General features: G+C 48.5%; 1 protein-coding gene across 1 annotated transcript in view; it reads left to right on the top strand.

The window, feature by feature from the left end:
- Positions 1-27: 27 nt before the first annotated feature.
- SON (SON DNA and RNA binding protein) overlaps positions 28-23,509 on the top strand; it is a 35,908-nt gene continuing 12,426 nt past the window's right edge. Inside the window, 7 exon segments of the mRNA XM_018924830.3 lie at positions 28-187; positions 822-985; positions 6,020-11,928; positions 11,931-15,330; positions 16,618-16,778; positions 18,217-18,357; positions 19,612-19,803. Of these exon segments, the coding sequence (XP_018780375.3) occupies positions 99-187; positions 822-985; positions 6,020-11,928; positions 11,931-15,330; positions 16,618-16,778; positions 18,217-18,357; positions 19,612-19,803 (10,056 nt within the window). The 5' untranslated portion in view covers positions 28-98.

Consider the following 23,509-nt stretch of genomic DNA (forward strand, 5'->3'; position numbering starts at 1 on the left):
GGGCGCTTACCGTGGCGACGTCAGCGCGCGCCCTGGCCCGCGGTGCACTGTGGGATGCTGGAGGCCTCGCGTCGGGGCAGGAAGGAAGGGGGGGTGTCATGGCGACGAATATCGAGCAGATCCTTCGGTCCTTTGTGGTCAGCAAATTCCGGGAGATCCAGGAGGAGCAGCAACAGCAGGATGGCGGGTAACGGGGTGGTGGGGAGCGGTGGGGAAGGGCGCGGGGCGGAGAGAGACGGGCCGCGGCCTGAGGGTCGTGTCGGCGGCAACATGGCGGGGCCGGAGGGGTCGCGGCCGAGCTGGTGCCTTGAGGGAGACACGGCCCGGGGGCCGAGAGAAGACGCTGGGGGGGGATGCGTCCACTCGCTCTCTCACCGGTTTCGGTGCTGTCCTCCCGTCGGGGCGGGCGCCTGTATGGTTTGTCTGATTTACGACTAAATTTGCCGAGTTTATCTCGTAAAATAAGGAAAACGTTGGTAAAAGCAAGAAAAAGCTGGAAGAGAGAGCGTTGCGTGTATTTATTTTGTGGAGGAAACCCCTACAAGGCCGTACGAGCACGGGGGATGTGGCACATTCCTGAATGTGTTTTTTTTTCCCCTTGCGTCTTAACCTCAGCAGTCACAGAGTGTTGGGGCTGAATAAACGAGAGTTAATCCAAAGGCAGACTTTTCCCTAAGAGCATGCCTTTTTCAGGAGGCTGGAATACTGCTTTGAAGAGCTGGATTAATAAATGTATGTGAACGACAAAAAAAATGTACCAAAAAAATGCTCAGAATCGCTTGTGTTAAATTGATTTTTTTTATTATTATTTTTTTGGTTAGTGCAAATGTGGAAGGCCAGCCCAATGGTGACACAATCCCAGCTGAGCAGGCTGGGCCTTCCGAAGCCTCTGGAGCTGCTGGGAGTTGTCAGAGTGATCAGATAGTGCAGAAAATAGAGGAAGTACTCTCCGGAGCCCTTGGGACAGAGCTGCAGTGCAACCCAGGTAATAAAAACTCCCTCTGGCAAATCTGTTCTTGGTAAGAAGGTTGTGACTGTGCCTCAAATGGAATCAGATTTATAGAGAGGAAAATGTGTTTCCTGGAGCTGCTCCTCTAGCAAGCTGTGCGTTTAATGTAGTTAAATATTTTCTTTACTGTGATTTTACATCCAGAGGTGGCCAGAGAAAGAAATTATTTTAAAATTGAGCTGGTTGTATGTAAGCATTGGTATGAGGGAATGTTTTTTCTTCCCAGTGCTGAAACAGATAAATATTTTCCATATGTATGCATAAATGAGTCCATAAATTCTGAATTATTTTACATATATCTACTCCAGTTTCACTGACCTGTTCTTAGTAACAAAGCTCATGCTGATAGAAGCAGTTTCTGCTTTGGGTTGCTTTTCAGGATTATTTTGAAAGAACATTTATTACAAAACAGATCTGTGATGAACTGTTCAGTCAAAAGATGATTTGCTGTTATGCTGATACAGTATTGGTACTTATATTGCAGTCTTGCAAAGGGATTTCGATGTGTCAGTCTCAGATCTTGAATAAATTACTAGTTTTTTTAAGGGTAAAAAGGTCACATCTGAATGTTCCTTCTTGTGGGACTGGTCCTTGCTGCAAGATTTCTGACTGTGGAGGGTTGATGAGGTGATGAAAGCTGTAATTACTGCATTTCTCATTTTTGGGAGTTCAAACACAGGTGACTGCAGTGTGCTGGGTGAGTACAGTTCCAGAGGCAGCACAGAAAAGTGTTCATTTCAGAGATTCTGCTGGCAGGAGTTTGGGATTGCTCTACTCAGTGGTTTGTGTACCTTGAGCATTTTCAAGTTTTTAATTTATGCTGTAGGAGCAGCAAGTCAGGCTGACATGGGGAAGTTTGGGTAGGTTCTTGGTTGGTTGGTGGTTTTTGTTGGTTTTGTTTGGTGATGTGATTTTTATTTTTATTTGTTTATTTTTGTTGCATTCTTGTGTGGAGGACTGAGGCAAGGTCACATGGTAATACAGAAGTGAGAGGTGTTAACTTGGAAGTTCATAAACTTACCCATGGCAAACGTTCCCAGTGTCCGTCTCTAAAAAACAGTTGGACAAGAGGAATTATCTGATTATCTGAATCTAATGAATGATCTTCGCAGAAAAATTCATTTTATAGAATCCCAGAATGTCCTGAGCTGAAGGGACCCCCAGGGATCCCCCAGTGCCACCCCTGCCCTGCCCAGACCCCACCACGCCCAGCCTGGGCATCCCTGGCAGCGCTGGCCAAAGGCTCCTGGAGCTCTGGCAGCCTCGGGGCCGTGCCCATTCCCTGGGCAGCCTGGGCAGTGCCAGCACCCTCTGGGGAAGAGCCTTGCCCTGCCCTGCAGCCTGAGGTGCCCTGGCCCAGCCCCAGGCGCTCCCTGGTGCTGTCCCTGTCCCAGAGCAGAGCTGGGAGCTGTCCCTGCGCTGCCCCTCGGGAGGAGCTGCAGCCCTGGGGAGCTCTGAGCTCAGGCTGCTCCAGGCTGAGCTGACCAAGGCACCTCGGGGGCCCCTCCAGAGCCTTCCCACCCTTTCTTGTCCCTCCTGGTTGCCAGGGCTCTACTGACTCAGCTCCAGCTGGCCACAGGACCCCCAGGGCCCTTCCCACAGCTGCTCTCCATCCACACAGCCAGGGTTGCCCAGTCCAGCACTTCCCCTGTTAAACTCCACACAGATGAGGACTGCCAGTCTCTCTGATTTGTTGAGGTCTTTCTGCAGGGCTTCTCTACCCTCAGAAGGGTAAACAGCTGCTCACCGTTTAGTGCCCTTAGCAGATTAATTATCCCTTTGAGTCCTGTGCCCAGGTTGGTAGTGAAGATGTTGAAGAGAACTGGCCTGAGAATGGAGCCCTGCAGAACCCCACTAGTGACTGGTGTCAGCCCCATGTCACCCCAGTCACTGTCACCGTTGGTGCCCAACCTGTGGGCCAGTTGCTCACCCACTGAGTAATGCAGTTCTCCAGCTGTGGGCTGGACATTTTGTCCCTAAATTTGACTCTCCTTCAGTGTTCTCTCTCAATGCATTCAAAGCAATGTTGGTACAAAATCTATTTCTAAGTTGCTTATCCCGTAAATATGTACCTGTTGTACTTGTTGTGGAGTCCTAAGTCACATTCATTTAACAGTATTGCAGTTAACAATTGCTTCTGCAAGATTTTGGATACTAGAAAATAGGGAGCATTGGAATCACAGATTCTAATTGGAGTGTCTATGTTGCTGCCCTGGCCTGTATAAATAGAATCATTGAAAGGAACATGCAAGCAGACTCCAGTGTACAGCTCAGATTTCTCAGAAATCCCAGCAAGTTGCCTTTAATGAAGTGCCTTTCTCCTGAAAACGTGGCACTAGGGCTCCAGAAGGGCAAGTACCTAACAAAGGTTAAATCCCGAGGGAAATGGGGTACAGAATAAAAAGGTGGTGTTGGACATCCTAGTTTCCCTCTTTCCCTTCCCCATCAGTGATTTGCTTGTCCCCACAGTCATCTCAATTTGTTACTCTTCTGGTGGAAGCAAATGCTTTTAGAGGAGCATGTAGCTTTGCAGCTGCAATCCTGCCTGTCCCAGTAGCTGTTCAGGCTGCAGTGCCTTTAAGTGGGTTTGGGATTGGGGGCATGGATGCTCTTTTCCCAAATTTGTTAGACCCTAGTGAGTAACTTGGTCAGTAAATACGTAGGGAATTTCTAACACAGCAGCAGCACTGGACTCACTCAGGGGTTAAAGCACAGCAGGGGACAGTGGTAGGTCAGGTCTCATAGCATAAATCCCCACATTGGTAATTTGTTTGGCAAATGGGAATTTTTATCTTCCATGTGCAGCATTGGGGGTGTGAAAGCACATCTCCAGGCTGCTGTTAGAATGTGCTGCCCCACTGAGTGTGGGTGGAGGGACATCTACCCCCTGTGCCCCACTCAGGTGAGAGTCCACCTGCAGAGCTGCCCCAGCCCTGGAGGAGCTGGAGCTGCTGCAGAGAGCCCAGAGGAGGCTCCAGGATGGGCAGAGGGCTGGAGCAGCTCTGCTGGGAGGAAAGGCTGGCACAGCTGGCATTGCTCACCTGCACAGGAGAAGCTTTGGGCTGAGCTCAGGGTGGCCTTGCAGGGCCTGGAGGAGCCCCAGGAAAGCTGGAGAGAGACAATTCCCAGGGGATGCTGGGACAGCACACAGGGGAGTCAAAAAATGGGTTGGGTTGGAAGAGGACCTTGTAGGTTCTCTCGTTCCAAAGCCCCTAACATGAGCAGGGACACCTTCCACTATCCTGGCTTATTCCAAACCCTGTCAAGACTGGCCTTGAACACCTCCAGGAATGGGACAGCTTCCCTGGGCAGCCTGTGCCAGGGCCTCACCACCCTCACAGAGGGGAAATTGTTCCTAATATCTGATCTAACCCTGCTCCCTCATTTTACACCCACTGTCCCTTGTCCTGTCACTCCAGGCTCTTGCCAATAGGTTTCCACCACCTTTACTGTACTTCCAGGTACTGGAGGGTCATGGTTAGGTCACCTGAAGTCTCTCCAGGCTGAACTATTCCAGTTGTGCCAGCCTTTCCTCCCAGCAGAGCTGCTCCAGCCCTCTGCTCATCCAGGAGCCTCCTGGGCTCTCTGCAGCAGCTCCAGCTCCTCCCTGGGCTGGGCCAGGGCTGGGGCAGCTCTGCAGGTGGGAAATCACCTGAGTGGGGCACAGGGACACAATCCCAATCCCTTTCCTGATCCCAGCTGGGGGCTCAGCCCAGGGCACGGGGGGCTCTGGGCTGGGGCAGGTCCAGCTCTCTCAGGGCTGCTCCCTCTGCTCAGCCCAGCCTGGATTGATCCTGGGCTGTCCCAACCCAAGTGCAGCCCCTGACCTTGATAAACCTCAGTTGATTCCCATGGGGCACTTCTTGAGTTTGTCCACATCCCTCTGGATGGCCACATCCTTTAGAAGTGTCACCTGCCCCTGCAGCTTGGTGTTACCTGCAAACTTGCTGAGGATCCTCTTGATCCTTCTGTCATTAATGAAGATATTAAGTAACACTGATTCATTAATGAAGCTATTAAGTAACACTGGTCTCAGTACGGACTCCTGAGGGGCACCACTGGTGACTGATGTCCATCAGGACTCTGAGCTTTTGACCACTGTCCTCTGGATGTGACCATCCAGACAAGTGCTAATGCACCTGACGGTGCACTTGTCAAATTCTTCACTCCAGTTTGGAGAGAAGAATGTTGTGGGGGCACTGGGTCAAATACTTTACAGAAGTCCAGATAAATGCCATCTGTAGCTCTTCCCTTGCCCACTGGTGTAGCCTGTTCACCACAGGTCAGACGGGATTTTCCCTTTGTGAAGCCATGCTGGTTGTTTCAAATCATGTCCCTGTCCTCCATGTGCCTTAGCAGAGCTTCTAGGAGGATCTGTTCCATGCTCTTCCCAGCACAGAGGTGAGGCTGACAGGGTGGTAGCTTCCAGAAACATCCTCTCTTTCCTTCTTTAAGGGAATGGGTTTTCATTGCCATAGGGCAAGGTTAGATCATGTATTTGGAGAAGATTCTTCCCAATGAGAGTGGGGAGGCCCTGGCACAGGTGCCCAGAGCAGCTGGGGCTGCCCCTGGATCCCTGGCAGTGTCCCAGGCCAGGTTGGACATTGGGATTTGGAGCAGCCTGGGGCAGTGGAAGGTGTCCCTGCCATGGCAGGGGGTGGAACTCTTAAGATGAGTTTTGAGGTCCTTCCCCACCTAAACCATTCCATGACTATGATACTACTCAGAAAGAGCTGTGTTCCCTCTGGGCCTCTGTCCTCACTTACAAGATTTGGGTAATTTTTGGAAAGAAGTGTTGTAAAAGAAGTGTTGTTTTATTACTTAACTCTGAGAGGAAGGAAAGAGCTGGAAAGGGAGTGTGTCCTGTTTGTGTGTGGTAGTTCAGTGAATTGGGCATGGTTTGCAAGTTTAATTGTTTTGTACCTCTGTCCATGTACTTTACATCTAATCTGAAAGAATTTTTATATGCAGTCTTAGAAATGTTTACAAAGTAAATGTCATTTTTTCTAGATGTAGACAAAAATACTGTGAAAAATAGTACTCAGTCTACAAAAAGGAGCTCTACAGGTGAAGATGAAATTCCTAGGAAAAAAGCAAAGAAAAACAAGAAGCACAAAAGCAAGAAGAAGAAGAAAAAGAAGAAGAAAAGGAAGAAAGAGAAGAAGCATAAAAAGCAACCAAAGGAATCCAAGCTGAGTGCACGTCCCGGAGAGCCTGCAGGCGTGCAGCTGGCCCCTCACTTGGTGCCAGAGCAGTCCAGCTCCCAAGTGAATGTACAGCATGGAGTGTTTGCAGATGCAAACCTGGCTGGCCACGTGCAGCCAGAACTGTGCTCCAAACCAGCTGAGGGGCTTGATAATCAAGCTTTAGGACTTGTTTCTCATTCAGTGACTGATTCTCAGCAATCTGCAGAAAATCTTGGAAGTGGGGAGGGGACTTTGTATGCAGCAAATCCTCCATTTAATTTAGAAAGCACCCAGTCTAATATCCCAGAAAATACTAGTATAGCTCAAACTAGAATTTGCACTAGCGAAGAACAAATTCAACAGTCCCATGAAAATACTTATCCTGTAGCTATTAATGCCAGTGTTGTTGATACTGGAAATAATACTTGGTCCAGCATCCCATCTGGAATTGTCAGTAAATCAGAGATTCAGAAAGATTCAGTACAAGCACTGGGAGGTACAGAAGTCGCTCTGAAATCTCAAGGCATTGGGGAAGTAAAAGCTTTGGACGCAGCTCTGGAGCCTGAGGCCATGGAGGTGTTGACTTACTCAGAAGCATCTCATCAGTCTGTGTCTCAGAGGGCAGCACAGGGGTTGGAAACAGCTTCAGAATCCCTGTCCTTGGCAAGTGGTGTGACAACAACCCCTACACCTGCAAATTTGGCACATCCAGGTGCTGTGACTGTAGTTCACATGGCTGTGGCTGGGCAAGAAGTGAAAATTCCAGAAACAACTGAAAAATCTCTGCACATGGGAAATGTGAGAAGTGTGGAGAGACCTTCAGAACTGGGGGGTGCTAGCAGAACTTTGGAGCCATCCCTGCAGCCCTCAGTTATATCTGGGAGTGTGAGCATGACACAGGGCAGCCCTCTGGAGACTTCCAGTGTTCTGAAAGCAGGTGTACCTTTGCAACATCCTTTGACAATATCTGCAGCCACCCCTGTGACCCACATGGAAATAAGTGCCAAAACACCTCCAGGACCAGGAGCTGTTACAAAAATGAAGGATACGGAACCAGCTACGGGGAGTGTGAAAGCTTTAGAAACAACCGTGGAACCTGTTGTAGCAAAAGATGTCAGAGCAGCTCATGAAAGTCTGCAAGGCAAAAGTTTGGAAGGTACCACTGGTTCTGCAACAGCACTGGGTGCATCGGGAGTATTCGTACAGCACGGAGTCTTGACAGGTACAAGGGGTGTGGACAGAACCCAGGGACCTGCACTTCCAGCAGGATTGACAGCTATGAACGTGGTTGCAGAGACAAGAGGAGTACCTTCAGAACCTGCAGCGGTTGCACAGACCTTCATTCCCCAAACAGCTCCAGAAGTCCACGTGGCAGAGGGTTTTAGAAGTCCACGAGCAAAAGATTCAGAAGGTACTTCATTGCTGAGAGAATCAAGACCTGAGAGTGAATCACATGTGAGAGGCTTGGCACCTTCCCTGTCTTTGCAGAAGGAAAGCACACAAGGTCCAGGAGGAGTCCTGAGACCAGTGGCTGTGGTGGAAGCAAAAACTTTACCAACAGCGTCAATGTCCTTACAAGTAGAAGGTGTAAAAGCTTCAGAAGAAGCTCTGCATTGTGGGACTATTGCAAGTCCAGGACTTCCTGCCTTAGAAAGGACTCCTGAACCTGTGGTTGCATGTGAAAGCATGGAACCAGTTAGAGAGGCTGAGGCATCAGCAGGGGTGATGCCATGGCAAGCCACAGCAGAGAGAGAACCTCTCCATGCAAGCCAGACAGAGAGTTCCATCATTGCACAGTCGCAGGTCATGACACTCACAGGACCCTCACAAACTGAGGTGCTGAGGAAGAGACAGGATTCGGAACATGTTCCAGAAGCAGAGACAAGGAGCAGAGAAGCAATCCTAGAAACTGCGCAAACTTCAGAAACCAGTTCAAAATCTATTCAGGAACAAGTAGTAGGTCATTCAGCAGCAGTATTGGAGTCTTTGCCCAGAGTGGAAGAAAACAGTATGGCATCAGGAGTACTGACAGATATGCAAACTCAGGGATCTACTGTAGAACATGAAATTGCAGCAAGGAGGACCAGCACCCAAGGAAATGAGCTCTCAGAAATAGAGAAAGCAAAATATCTGGAACCAGCATCAGAACCTGGAGGAATGAGGTGGTTAGAGAGTATGAAAGAGTCTGCAACAGTAGAGGTGAAAGGTTCTGAAACAGGTGAAAAGCTTGAGGTACCCATGGGTGATGCTTCAGCAGCTGTTCCAGAAAACTTGCATGCTGAAAAGCAACAAGATCTTCAAGTAGTTCTAGAAGCAAAACCTGCTGCAGAATGGAAGAGTTCAGAAGAGGCTCCAGAAATCTTGGGTGTTTCTGAAATAAAATCTTCTGAAGCAGTTCCAAAACCAGGGGATGTGAAAGGCCTGGAAACCACACTGGAACATGAAGTGACAGCCGAGGTACAATATGTAGAAGGAATACAGAGTCAACAGGTGGAGGATATGGTGATTGAGAAGGAAGATGCTGAGCAGAGTCAAACATCTGAGCCTTTAGTAGCAGAAACAGTTTTTAGTTCTTCACATGCAGCTGAGGAAAAAGTTTCAGCAGGGACTCCTGAAGCAGAAACACAAGATTTGGAAACAGCTCCTCGGACTGATGTAGAGCTGAAAGATGCAGAAGCAGTTGCAGGGTTGGAGGCAGAGACAAAAGTTTTGGAAGCAGGACCAGCACCTGAGACTGATGCAGAAGCAGGTTCAGAACTTATAGAGGAAGGCCAGTTGGAAGACACTCCAGAGGCTGAAGATGTCAAAGAAGCAACTCCCGAAGAGGACTCTGAGAAAAGAGACTCGGAAACATCCGATGTGCAACCTGATGTGGCAGCACGAATGAAGGAGACTCTCATGAGGCTGGAGAATGTTGTTGAAAAAAGTAGTCATAGAACCAGTGAGAAAAAACATGATTCAAAGAAACAGAAAAGGAGCCGTTCCAAGTCTCAGTCCAGGTCTAGGAAGCGGAAGAAAAAATCAAGGTCACGTTCCACTTCCAGGCGTTTGACCTCTAAAAGAGCACGTTCTAGGAGCAGAAACTATTCAGTTTCCAGAAAAAAGCATTCCAAATCTAGGTCCCGATCTGTGGAGAAGAGAGAGAGACGAATGTCTTCCCGGCGGTCCAGGCGCAGGCATTCTAGGTCATCTGACCGTTACAGGTCTAAATCCAGATCAGCAGAAAAGAGATTGTCCAGACGGAGACGTTCCAGGTCGTCTGACCACTACAGGTCTAAATCCAGGTCAGCAGAGAAGCGATTGTCCTCCCGAAGGTCCAGACGCAGACGCTCCAGGTCGTCTGACCGCTACAGATCCAAGTCCAGGTCCGTGGAGAAGAGATTGTCCTCCCGAAGATCTGGGCGCAGACGTTCCAGGTCTTCCGACCGCTACAGGTCTAAGTCACGGTCAGTGGAGAAGGGGCTGTCCTCCCGAAGGTCCGGGCGCAGACGTTCCAGGTCTTCCGACCGCTACAGATCCAAGTCCAGGTCAGCAGAGAAGCGATTGTCCTCCCGAAGGTCTGGGCGCAGACGTTCCAGGTCTTCTGACCGCTACAGATCCAAGTCCAGGTCAGTGGAGAAGCGGCTGTCCTCCCGAAGGTCCGGGCGCAGACGTTCCAGGTCATCCGACCACTACAGGTCTAAGTCACGGTCAGCGGAAAAGAGGTTGTCCTCCTGGCGATCCCGCCGCAGACATTCCAGGTCCTCTGACCGTTCAAAATCTAGATCTAGGTCTTCAGAAAAGGGAGGAGGCTGGAGGTTCAGACATCGCTCTGGTTCCTCTGATCGTTCAAAATCCAGGTCAAGATCTGTTGAGAAAAGAGGTCGGAAGGCATCTGTGCGGAGGTCCAAACGTCAGCGCTCAAAGTCTTCGGATCGCTACAAGTCTCGATCCAGGTCAGTAGAAAAAAGGGATCGAAAGCAATCGTCGCGGAAGTCTAAACGTCAGCGCTCCAAGTCCTCTGACCGTTACAAGTCTAGATCCAAATCAGTGGAAAAAAAGAAGGAATCCTCACGAAAATCCAAGCGTCGGCGCTCAAAATCTTCTGAACGTTACAAGTCTAGGTCTAGGTCCGTCGAAAAAAAGCGCAAGGAGTCTTCAAAAAAATCCAAACGAAAACGTTCCAAGTCCTCTGACAGTGTTAAGTCAAGGTCCAAATCTGTAGAAAAAAAAGATAAGTTATCCTCAGCAAAGTCCAGTAGCAAGCATGAGTCTTCTGAACTTCAGGAGTCAGCCAAAGGTCTTGATGAAGATGTTCCTCAATCTTCTTTTGGAAGTGAAGGTAAATCCTCTAATGGTCCCACATCAGTAGCTTTGTCTGATGAAGGAGTAAATGGCCCAGTGCTGCCACCATCATTTGGAAGTGGATTATCCAAAACTTCAGAGAGCCTTGAGGAAAGGTCCTCATCTGTTGAAAAAACAGTAGATCTGCAGCATTCTGCCATGTCTGAATTGGATACCTCCAAAACCCCAGATGACCAGGAACTGAGATCCACATCTGTGGAAAAAACACAGGATTCACAGCTGTCCATGACATCTGAAAATGGATCAACTGAAAGAGCAGCAGCTCTGGAGTCTTCAGTGCTACCTGAACTTCCATACTCCACATCCGAGTCAAGATCCTCATCTGTTGAAAAAAGGGGAGAACAAGAAACTTCTTCAGTAGCAGAATTTCAGGTCTCTGCATCCCGTGAAAGGGAGTCCAGAACTGCACCTCTCAAAGAAGTGGAAGGTCCAGAGCTTCCTCCAGCACTTAGAAGAGACATGGAAGTTCAGTCATCTCTCCTGTCCGAAGGTGGGGTGTCCAACTTGTCTGATGGCCACGATTCACAACATATCCCTGGTGAACACAAAGAGCTTTCACAGGTCCTGCAAGTACCTGAACGTGAGTCTTCCCAGCTGGCTGACAGCCCTGGAGCAGTGGAAGCTCAGAGACCTTTCCTGCCACCTGACATGATCCGCCCTGTGATCCCTGATGGCTGTGAGTCAGGCCAGATGCAGGAGCCTCCTCTGGCTTCCTCTGGTGGACACTTTGTGTCTCCTGATGGACATGGATCAGGATCCAGCTTTGCTGCACCAATAGAGGAGCATCCATTGTCTGTAGGCGAGTCCTTTAAGTCACCATATGGAAATGAACAAAGATTTTTATCTGTTGAAAAAGTCAAGACTCCAGATGTTTCTTTGACATCTGTGTGTGGTTCTGTTGAGGTGTCTGCCAATGTCATTTCAGTGTCTTCTTTTGAAGTTCATGAGTCCAGGTCATCTGTCGACAAAGCTTTAGACGGTCCAACGCTTCCTCAAGTGCTTGAGGTCGACTGCTCCAGATCTTTGGAAATGCACGAATCGAGATACCTAACTGGAAAAATAGACGGTGCAGGATCTTTGGTGATGTCTAAAAGTGGGATTCCCATATGCCACGATGGCCACAAAGCAAAGTACAACTCCTTTGAGCAAACAGAGAGTGCAGAACTGTCAGTGGCATCTGAGCTCCGGTGTTCCATCTTACCTGAAGGCTATAAATTGACATCTGCTGCAGTTGAAAAAGTGGAAACCCAGAAGCCTTCTCTCTCACTGGAAAGTGGCTTCTCTGTGTCTGCTGACGGTTGTGAATCAGTGGGCACACCTGAAAAACTACAGCCCCCAGTGACTGCTGTGCCATCGGAAGGTGGGGTTCTGCTCTTGCCCGACAGTCATGTGGAGAAATGAGACCCGTCCCTGTGGAGAAAACAGAAATGCTGAATTCATCTGAACTGAAACACCTGGCGTCCCCTGATGGCCACAAGCTGAGATCTGCCTACAGTGAAGAAGTGCAGGTGCAGGAGCCCATTCTGATACGGGAAAGCAGGTATTCTGTTGCCTCCGATGGTCATGAGTTGGCATCCACCACTTCTGAAAGAGCTGAGGAGCCTTCTCAAGTGTCTGAAAATGAGTACACAATAGGGCTTGATGGCCCGGAGTTAACATCAACCCCTGCTGAAAAAACGGAGCTGCGGAAGCTTTATCAGATGCCTGAGGAAAGATGTCTGGAGTCCATCGACAGCCGGGACCTGCAGTCAGCCTCTGCTGAAGAGACACAGGTACAACAGCCTGCTCTGGTGTCTGAAAATGAACATACCGTGTCCTGGGTGGGCCAGGAGTTGAGGTCCAGCTCTCCTGAGAAGGCAGAGATGCAGGAGGAGGCTGTGGTTCCGGACAGCGCTGTGTCTTCTAAAGATCACAGGTTGGCCTCTTTCTTAGCTGGAAAACCAGAAGTGCAGGAGCGTTCTCTGCTGCCTGAAAGTGAATATTGTGAGTCTCCTGAGGGCCAGGAGGTGACGGCCAGCCCTGCTGAGAAGGAGGTGCAAGAAACTTCTCTGACACGTGGCAGTGAATGTTCCATCTTCCATCAAGGCCAAATACTGCAGTCTGGCCCCACAGCAGTGCAGGAGCCAGTGCTGGTCCCAGATAACCAATACGCTGCATCTCCCAAGGGACAGGAGGTGCTCTGTGCTTACACCGAAAAACCAGAGGTGCAGGAGTGTTCTTTTTTGTCTGAAAACGAGTACGAGGCATCCCCCAAAAGGCATCATTTGAGATCCAGTCCTGTTGAAAAAGAAGAATTGGAGGAGCATTCTGAAGCATCTGAAAGCGAAAGTTCAATATCCACTGATAGCCAGGAGTTGCAGCCTGCTGTTGCTGGAAAAACAGAGGGGCAGGAGTTGTCCTTGTCTGAAGGTGAATGTTCCATGACTCCTGAATGTCAGGAGCTGCAGTCCAGCCCTGCTGAAAGAGTTCTAGCCAAGGAACCTTCTCTGACATCTGAACATGCTCTGTCACCTGGAGAGTGCGAGTCAGGATTGGTGTGTGCTGAGGAAACAGAGGGTGTGGATTCTGCTGTGACAGCTGAACGTGACCATCTCTTTTTCGAGAGCCAAGAGGTGAGTTTCACCTCCCTTCAGAAAGCAGATACACGGGACCATTCTCCAACACCTGAAAATGAACATGGAGCTTCTCCTGACGGGCAGGAGTTGAGATTCACCGCTGTTGAAAAAGTAGATGGTCTTGAACCTTTGACACTGAATGATAGAGCCTCCATGTCCCCTGATGGCAGTGACTTGAATTCCATCCCTGCTGAAAAAATGGATCATGCAATGCCTTCTTTAGTGCCTGAAGGGCGCTCGGTGTCTCCTGATAACTGCAGTGTGGGCCCTGGTGAAGAAACGGGGGATCTGGAGCCCTCTTTGAGATCTGAGCGTAGATACTCCACATCCTCCTATCAGGAAGGTCACGAGCCAAGGTCTCCCATGGAGGAAGAGGGTCTGGAGTCCTCTGTGACTTCTGAACATAGACAGTCCCTGTCCCCTGAGGGCCATGACCAGAAGTCTATTGCAGATGAAGAAATGGATGATCTGGAGAGGCGTTCCACTTCTCCTGATGAGCACGAGTCAAGATCTAGCATTGGTGAAGAAGCAGAGGATCTGGAGCAGCCTTTGACAACAGAACGTAGGTGCTCTGAGTCCTCTGATGAGCATGAGTCAAGGTCAACCACTGGAGAAGAGGCAGAGGATGCAGAGACCTCCTTGGCAGCTGAAAGAAGAGACTCTATATCCTCTGATGACCGTGAGTCAAGGTCTGCTGCTGGGGAAGATGTAGAAGATGGGGAGCCCTCCTTGACAGCTGATCGTAGACACTCCACATCTTCTGATGACCATGAGTCGAGGTCTTCAGCTGATGAAGAAGCAGAGGATGGGACAGCTGAACATCGCTCTGTGTCTCCTGATGGACGTGAGTCAAGGTCAACCGTTGGTGAGGAAGCAGAGGACCAGGAGCTCTCTTTGACAGCTGAGCGTAGACACTCCACGTCTTCAGATGAACAGGAGTCAAGGTCTACTGCTGGTGAAGATGCAGAGGATGTGGAACCCTCCTCGGCAGCTGAACAAAGAGATTCCACCTCATCAGACGAACAAGAGTCGAGGTCTACTGCTGGTGAAGAAGCTGAGGATGTGGAACCTCTGACAGCTGAACACAGACGTTCCGCATCCCCTGATGGGGCTGAGTCAAGATCTACCACTGCTGAAGAAGAAGGAGAGGATGCAGAGCCCTCCTTGACAGCTGAACAAAGAGAGTCCACATCGTCAGATGAGCATGAGTCAGAGTCTTCCAGTGGTGAAGAGGAGGGAGAGGATGCAGAACCCTCTTTGGCAGATGAGGAAAAGCAGGATTCCATGCCTCTTGAGCAGTCAGAGGAACAGGACTCTTCCTTTGTCCCTGAAAGCAGACGTTCTGAGTCTTCCGAGCGTGAAAAATCCAGATCCAAATCTGTTGATAAAGCATCTGACAAAGAGTCTCCACAGAGATCTGTAAGCAGGCACTCAAAGTCTCCCACTCACCAAAAGAGTCGATCCACATCTGTGGAAAAAACAGCCGACAAAGAGTCTGTGCGGAGGTACAGACGGAGACGCTCCAGGTCCACGGCTCGCCAGAGGAGCCAGTCAACCTCTGTGGAGAAAACAGCAGACAAGGAGTCCTCACGCAGGTCCAGGCGGAGACGCTCCAGGTCGGCTGCTCGCCAGAGGAGCCAGTCCAAGTCTGTGGAGAAAGCAGCAGACAAGGAGTCATCGCGCAGGTCCAGGAGCCGGCGCTCCAGGTCCTCCCAGCGCAGGTCCAAGAGATACGACACGGACTCGCGCTCCAGGCGGAATCGCTCCAGGTCAGCCACACGGAGAAGAGCATCCAGATCTCGGTCCAGCTCCCTGTCACGTTCCAGGCACAGGAGGAGAAGCAGGTCGAGGTCGGCCTCACGAAGGCGGCGTTCCTTGTCCAGAGACAGACGCAAGAGGTCTCAGAGAAACAGGTCGAGGTCTACTGACAGGAGAAGGAGAAGATCCGACTCCAGGGACCGTAGGATATCGCTCCGGTTGCGGAGCAGGAGTCGGACCCCTCTGCGGCAGAGGCGCTCGCGCTCCAGGGGGAGGAGACGGAGCTCCAGCAGGTCCCCGATCCGGCTGCGGCGCTCGCGCTCCTCGGGGAGGAGGCGCTACAGCAGATCCCCCGACCGGCGCCGCTCCAGGTCCTCGGAGTTCTCCAGCAGGTCACCCAAACGTCTTACAGATCTGGGTAAGTGCTTTGGTTTCAGTGGTTCCCTGGTGAGGTGATAGTGGGTGGGTTTGCACAGTCTGATTTTAGCTCTAGAGCATTCATAAGTAATTTCTTAGAAGTCGCTCTGCATTAATCTCAGGCATTGACTTCCAGCAGGAAGGTTTATGTTGGAGAGGAATCAATGCTGAGCATTTGAATGAAAGCCTCCTTAGAGCCAGGTTTACCTTGATTCTGGAGCTTTTGTACAAAAGTAGCGTGTTTCAGCCTCAAGGAACATTCTGAATAATAATAAAGGCCAAGTACTTCAAGTACTTGTGTGCAAGAAAATTTAGAATTTCTGCTCCTGAGAACAAACGTCATTCAGGTGCCAGTTGAAGAATCCCAGGCTCTGTTGTCAGCTGTTCCCAGAGCTCTGTCTTGCCTCTTTCCCATGGTAAGAACTTAAAGGAAAGGGAGACTTGTTTGTGAAAATTCTCTCAGACCCAGCAGGTCAGAAAATAAAATAAAATCTGAAGAGCTGCATCTTTTCTCTGTGCTTGGAGGAAGAGAGGCTGTGCTGTTTCTTGGGTAATGAGTTAATAAGGGGAAAGAAGGTTTGATCTGGGAGATCAGCTCTTGCACAGTTTGTGAGGAACCCTCCTGTGGTGGACTTGAGGTTCTGAACCTTTCAGTCCTGCCTCAGAGTTGCCATGGAAGCCTTCCAGTTAGGGAGGTATTTGCAGACTGGCAGAAGGCTTAATTTAATTTCATTTGCTATTTCTATGTTAGGGCTCTCCTTTTTCTCCTTATTTAAGCAAAATACTGTTCTGTTAACAGTTTTGCATCTAATTGTATTTTAAGCAAGAGCATGTTTGACTTACTCAGAGCTTGTTTTTCTGTTTGGTGGTTGTAAGTAGCTTTTGGGCTACATCTGGGGAGATGAGGCTTCCTCCAGAGGTTTGAGAGCTTTTCAGAGATAGATAATGAGGAAACTCTGGAGTTTATGCTGTGTAGGAAGGACTCAGTATTGCCAGAACAGGAATGAATCAGTGAAGTAAGAGACATCAGAACAGGGTGGCAGGAGGATGTTGTAGCTGGGGCTGCTGTGGGACTGCTGGGTTACATTTGCAGTTTCACTTGCCTTCTGCACAGCCCAGGCTTGAAGTCTAGAGCAGCTCAGTACAATTTCAGTTATTTTCACAGAACATAAATAATGCACAGTGCAGGTAGAACATTGTTTAGTTTGCCAGAAACATTTCTTTATTATTAAAACAAGAATCTACAAAAATAATGACTTCTCTATGAAAAAACCCCAAATCTCTTTAGACAAGGCCCAGCTACTTGAGATCGCCAAGGCCAATGCAGCCGCCATGTGTGCGAAGTCTGGCGTGCCCCTGCCCCCGAGCCTGATGCCTCTGCTGTCCCAGAAGAAGGATGACAAAGCCAACCAGAAGTCCTCGAGGGACACCCTGAAGGAGCTCACTGAGGTGAGGGGAAGCAGCAGCATCCAGCCTGGAAATGGCCACGCTGGGGTTGGTGACCTGTGGGAGGTTGTCACTGTGTGCTGCTGTCACCTGGGAGCTGCCTCATGTTCAGAATCCTCAAATCCCTGAGGCTGGAAAAGCCCTCCCAGCCCAGGGAGTCCCAGCTGTGCCCCATGCCCACCTTGTCCCCAGTGTCACCTCCAGGCCTTCCTTGGACACCTCCAGACCTCCCTGGGCAGCCCCTGCCAAGGCCTGAGCACCCTTTTGAGCCCTTACTCTCCCCACAGGTTTTTTTAAGTCATCAAAACTGGTAATTTTTAATTCTCTAGAAATGCATGAAATCAAATTATTTTTGTTTTTCTTATTTGTGGTTTTGATTCTGTTCTAATTTTGTACAAATCAGTGGTCGTCCTTGCAGTCCTGTCAGTGAAATCCAAAGCTTTCACTGCTGATTTTTCATTCTGGTGGTGTTAGTTATGGTTTGAGTTGGAAGGAGCTTCAAAGCTCAGCCTGTCCCACCTCTGCCATGGGCAGGGGCACCTTCCTCTATCCTGGGTTGCTCCAAGCCCTGTCCAGCCTGGCCTTAGACTTCCCTCAGAATGGAGAAAATCTAGAATAAAAAAGTGCCTTAATGTTTTTTAATTGCATAATGAGTGTGACAGTTCTGAACTTGGGTTTATAGAAATAATCTGAGATAAGGCAAAGTCCGGGTGCTGAGAGATAATCTGCAGTTGTGCCTGGCCTGGGGGAGCAGAAGTACTGAGCAAGAGCTGAGTTGGTGCAGGTGCCCTGTGGTGACATCCAGGGTGGTTTTTCTCATACTCTGACCAAGATCCAGCATAGCTTATGCTGATCTGCAGGCCCCAGATCTGCACCTCCCTTCCCTTTCCAGCTTTGGGATCTGTTGAATGATGTTCCTGTTCTTTTGGCTCAGAACTGTCCACAGAAGCAGTGCAGGTGGTCGGAAATCAGTAAAGACATTTTCACCATAAAATTCTGGCCCCTTGAGAAAGTCTTTTTGTCTTCGGCTCTTTTCTTCCTCTCTTTCATTTTCCTCCCTTAGAGGCTCCTTCCAGTTTGTGGTATCACCATCACACCTCTGTGTTTTAGTTCTGCTGCACATCAGAGGGGGCTGGCTTGCATAGCTGGCCAGCACCACAGTATTCCAGAAGAATCTGAGCTCTCTTGGAGCCATCACCTCTGACAGGGTCCCTGCTCTGCCAGAGAACTGAGTCAGTAACCAAGGAGTGCCTGGCAAAGCCATGGTTGGATAATTTGTGTAGAATATCCAAAGTACATCTATTGGTGCTGCTGCTAAAAGATTTTCCACCTCCTGGTTTAGTAAAGAAAACCACTTTTTTTATAGAAATGTGCTCTGTGAGTTTGGGTTGAAAGTTCAGGTTTCCTCAGAGCTGACATTTGCCTCTGGTTTACTTTTCAGAAATGCAAGAAGATTGCTCAGAGCACTGATGATGTGATAGTGAACAAGCCTCACGTTTCTGATGAGGAGGAGGAGGAGCGTCCTTTCTATAACCATCCTTTCAAGCTGAGTGAACCCAAACCTATTTTCTTCAATTTAAGTGTGAGTGCTACTTATATTTTCAATGCTTTCAATCCTGGTTCTTTTTAAATAATGCAAGTAATTCTGTAGAAATTTATCAAGGGTTGATAATCTTGGTGAAACTGGGAGTATGTTTTAATCAATTTAAAGGAAAACTCCCAATTCCATCAAAGATTAAATTGATAATCCAATTTTACCAATTGGTAAGTGGTAAAATTGTGAGCAGTTCTTTAAATGCATCTGGAAATCAAATGCTTTGAAGCATGGATTAGAATTTGTTTAAATTTTGTTGGGATTTGGAGTTTTTTGGGGTGGTGGGTGGGTTTTTTCAGTTTTATTTGGGGTGGGGGGTTGTGCCCATGAAAGTCTGTTCTGATTTTGCAGGATATAAAGCACTAAAAAAGCTTTAATATGCTCAGCAATAATAGAAATTACATTCCTGGTTTGGTGTATAAATATGTATAGCTTGTGCTGTACACAAAATAAGCAGTAGTGCAAGTTTACATGAGTTGTAAGGTAGAAATGGATTTAGATTTTAGATTATATTGTTAGAAAAGGCTACAAGGAAACTGAAGAAACCTTGGAATTCTTCCAGGCTCTGAGGAGGAATGAATGCCCTGCAGTGGTTATGGGCTGCTCTGCCTCTTGGTCTTGTTTTTGACCCTATCAGTTTTGTTCTTTCTCCCTCCTAAAACCATTCCCATCCATATTCCTAGGAGTTTATCCAGTATTATCCAGTGCTGCCAGCTGTGTTTGCCTCTTGGAAGGGAACCTGGCAGGGATTTCTGCAGGTTTTTAATACATTAACAACACCAAGCAAAACAAGGCCACAGACATCATCTGCTCAGAGACTCAGGCTGCTGCTAAAAATAGGCCAGAGTGGAAACCCAAATGCTGAGAGCTGTTTTCTCTCCACTCATGGGCAGCTTTTGATCACAGGCAATGTTTTGCTGCCCAGGATTTTCACCCTGGAGCTTTCCATACAGAGTAACCTGTGTGGCAGGTGGAGGTTGTTCTCCATGTGAATGGGGTCATCTGGGAGAGCAGGGTTGGGGATTTTGGGTTGCTGAAGTTGTTTTTAGGGGTTTTTCATCTTCTCTGATAGCACAGTTTGTGGGGCCCTTGTGTGTTTTTAGGGCTGTGCCAAAATGATTCATTATGAAGGCTTATTACTGTGAGTAAGTAAAAACCAAATCCCAGGTGTTTCCATCAAAACCACTTCATGACTCATGGGTGTTTCCAAGCCTGAACTTTTTCTCATTTTATTTCTTTCAGACTCCCAGCATAAAACCAGCACCACCACCCCAACCAAAAAACCAGGTCAGCCTGTCCAAGGAATTCCCTGTGTCCTCTGGGTCTCAGCATAGGAAGAAGGAGGCAGACAGTGTGTATGGAGAGTGGGTTCCCGTGGACAAGAACGGCAAAGACGACGGCAAGGACGATGTTTTCCCCAAGCCAGCCATTGAGGTAAGGAAGGCAAGGAGAGCATATCATGTAAGAAAGCCAAAACCATCACCTGGGCAGTCTGGTAGCCAGTTGCAGCCTGGGAAAAAAAAAAAGGCAATTAAAAAGGTAGTGCCTAAAGCTGCACTAAACTGAGGAGCTGAGCTCTGCACGTGGAGATGCTCACGTGGGCAGTGGTGGAGCAGCCTGCACCCATCCTGCTTCTGGCAGCTAGTGGCTTCTTGGTCTCAACAGAATTTAAACTGTAGCTGGAAGATGAAAAAACTTCCTTGTTCAGTTTCTTGCAGAGGTTAATTAATAATACCTTGAGATTTGCACAGTAATGTATGTAGTGCTAATTAAAATTGTCCCACCGGTCTTAGAACAAGAGCATGACACTGGAATGTAATCCATTAAAAACTGAAAGTCACTTCCTCTGGGTGTATTCATTTTTTTAGCTTTCCAGTCATGTTTTCTCCAATGGCTGTCTTGCACATGGCCTTCCAAAGGAGAATCTTAATTGTATGGATAATAAACTAAAAACACCAAAGCAAGTGTTTTTCCCCTTGAAATTTCTTCTAAAGAACGTTTCTGGGGGCTGTTGTAATTAAGTAAATTAAATATTTAAGAGAGATGTTGCTGTTTTGAAGTGTGTGTTCCCTCAGTGTACCTGCAGCCTTGTTCTCACACCTTCCAAAGCCAAACCCCAAAACCTCCCCATCAATTTCTGCCAAAGCCATCTCTGCACTTGGTGCATTTTGTTTCTCAAGACCTTTCTGATACTGGTCAGTTCACTCCCTGAAGCACAGAAGGCAATTTTCTTCTGGCTCTTCTACAGCACCAAAAGCACAGGGGATATAACTTAGCCAGCATTTTCATGGAATCCTTCAGAATTTGATGGTTGGGCACCCAGATCCTCAGCACAGGTGGGAGCTGCACTTTGGGCTCTCCTGCTCCAGTAAAACCCTGAGATGTTTGTGCTGAATGCCATTCCCAGTTTCATTGCAGTAAATATATTTAACATAAGTTCCTTTCCTTTCTGTTGTGTGTACCTTTATAAATGCCTGTAACTATGTTGTCTGTTTTTATATTTTGTAAATAAATCTTTTTATTTGCCTTTACCTTAACTTGGTTTGTGTTAAGGGTGATTTCAGGGGTGTTAGCTCCCAGCAGGCTGTTCCATCCATCCCCTGGGGCTTGGGGAGTGCAGGCACAGAATGGCAGTGTGTTTCTCCAGGGAGCCTGACAGGTAACACAGTGCTTCCTTCTCTGCTTAACTCTTTCATGTTCAGGAGGACTCTGTGGTGGAAATGGCTCCCTTGGAGCAACATGAGGCAGGTGAGCTCCCTTGCTGGGGGAGTAGAGAGCTGGGGGTGCTTGGAACTTAAGAAGTTTCCCCTAGAATTGATCTCCATTTGTTGTTGCTGATTTTGCAATGCTGTGACAGTTCTGGTGCAAGTCCTGCCATGAAACCCCACACAGTTGGTTTTGTTGCTGTGTTCTAATTCACATATTAGTTATGGGCTTGGTCTGAAATGACCCTGCTAATACATTACAGCTTGTTTTAATAAAACCTGATGCCTTAAAGGAGTTGTGTGTGGCAGTAGGAGATGGAGGGGAAGGTCTGGAGTGATCTGAGGGCTCGTGTCTGTAGCAGGCAGAGACCTCTGAGGAAGGAGTGTTTGAAAGTGTAGAGTGCCAGGGTTGGGTTAGCCCAGGTGACTTGTGCTGAGTGCTGGGATCTGAGGATGCAGTCAAAGCATTCATGGACCTCCAGAGGGTGTGAAACACCTGCTTTTTATTTGTTTCAGTATCTGTGATTTGTGGGGGCAAGTCTGAGAAGGGGGATCAGGCAGGAGAGCTCTGGGGGAGAGCTGCACCTCACTTCCACCTCTTCCCCTTGACTCAGGAATAACAACAACTTCCTATACCTCAAGCAGAGATGGGTTTTTTTCCAAGATCCAAAGCTGCCATGGAGTGTTGTCATAACACAGAGCTGATGGTCTCCAGAATGGAGAAGTGTTTGGGAATTAACCCAGCAGGGAGTGTTGCTAGGCCCCAGTAAAGCACTAACTCACCTCTTGGGCATGGCAGTGGTCCCCTGTGCTTTCATGGACTGCTTCCATGCCTTTGTGCATTGCTGGATTGAAACTTTTGGTGAGTAGAAGAACTTTTACTTATCTCCTGGACCAGGTTCATAAACAGAACATTAAAAAATTATTTTATGCATGTGAGAGAAACTTGAAAACTCAGCCAGTGTGCATTTGAAACAGGCTTTTTTACATCCTTGCTGTTGTGTGAGGGGGTTGTTAGATAATATTTTAATTCTTCTTGTCCCTTTTTAATGTTCTGTGTGAAAAGAATTAAGCACTGAACTCAGTCCATAGACACCTGGGACCTGTGGGATTTTAGTTCTGTTTTGGTCAGTGCCAGATATTCCAGCAATCATCTTTCCAATAGAAACACTTTTGGCCTAAACACCAGCAAAAAAACCCCCATCTTAAAAGCAGATTGAATAGAGCACAAAAGCAATTCCTGTGTTTGATGGCATTGTAGGATCTCTTCCTTTCAGTACTTACTGAATTCTTGACCAGGTTCCTGGGAGGGGGTTTATGGTGTAACAGTGTTTGTTTTGTTCAGCTGAGTGAATTTTAGAGGAGTTTCAGTTTCTCTTCAAGTTCATGTTAACCCATCACCTTGATGTGTATGTCTCAGCTGCATTTCTGATTATTGGGTTTCTTCTGTGCCTCGAACAGTCGCAGCCCTTCCAGCTTCTGTCACATCTCAAGAAATTCCATTTGCCTTTGCACACTCTTCCCTTCCTGCTTTCCAAACAGAATGATCCATAATGCACATCCTTTGAGGAGCAGGGCCCAAGGATTTTATAAAGCAGCTGCACAGCAGCCAGAATTCATGACAGCCCCAAATGTGGGTTTCTCTCCCATGCTTTGCCCAGAGTGAAGGTTTGCAGTGAGCTCCTTTGTGTATTTCACATTTTCACCAAGTCACTCTGCCACGTCGTTTCAAATATATTTTTCTTTATATTTTACTGTAGTTCAGCAGCACAAATGTAGATATGCTTTCCAAAGCAGTGGATTCTGTGAGCTCACAGCCTGGTTTTACAGGATCCCTGGGGCTGGCAAAGCCCTCCCAGCCCAGGCAGTGCCAGCTGTGCCCCATGGCCACCCTGTGCCCAGCCCAGAGCACTCAGTGCCACCTCCAGGGGACACCTGCAGGGATGGGCACTGCAGAGCTCCCTGGGCAGCCCCTGCCAAGGCCTGAGCCCCCTTTCCATGGGCAAATTCCTGCTGCTGGCCAAGCTGAGCCTGCCCTGGCCCAGCCTGAGGCCGTTCCCTCTGCTCCTGTCCCTGTGCCCTGGGAGCAGAGCCCGACCCCCCTGGCTGTCCCCTCCTGGCAGGGACTTGTGCAGAGCCACAAGGGCCCCCTGAGCCTCCTTTGCTCCAGGCTCAGCCCCTGCCCAGCTCCCTCAGGAATTCTCCAGCCCCTTCCCAGCTCCCTCAGCCCCTCCTGGGGCTCCAGCCTCTTTCCCATCTTCATTCCTTTCTGGTTTAGGCTGGAGATGAAAATTTGAAACACTGAAGTCAAGATTGTGGAATGCATCTGATTCATGCTGGAATTACTTTATACAGACAAGCTTTAGTGTGACTTAATAGCAGAGTGCTCATGTGAACAGCTCTGCACGAATTTTTAGTAAAATTCCTCTTAATTC

Source organism: Serinus canaria, chromosome 1 (assembly GCF_022539315.1).
Source record: "Serinus canaria isolate serCan28SL12 chromosome 1, serCan2020, whole genome shotgun sequence".
Lineage (NCBI taxonomy): Eukaryota > Metazoa > Chordata > Aves > Passeriformes > Fringillidae > Serinus > Serinus canaria.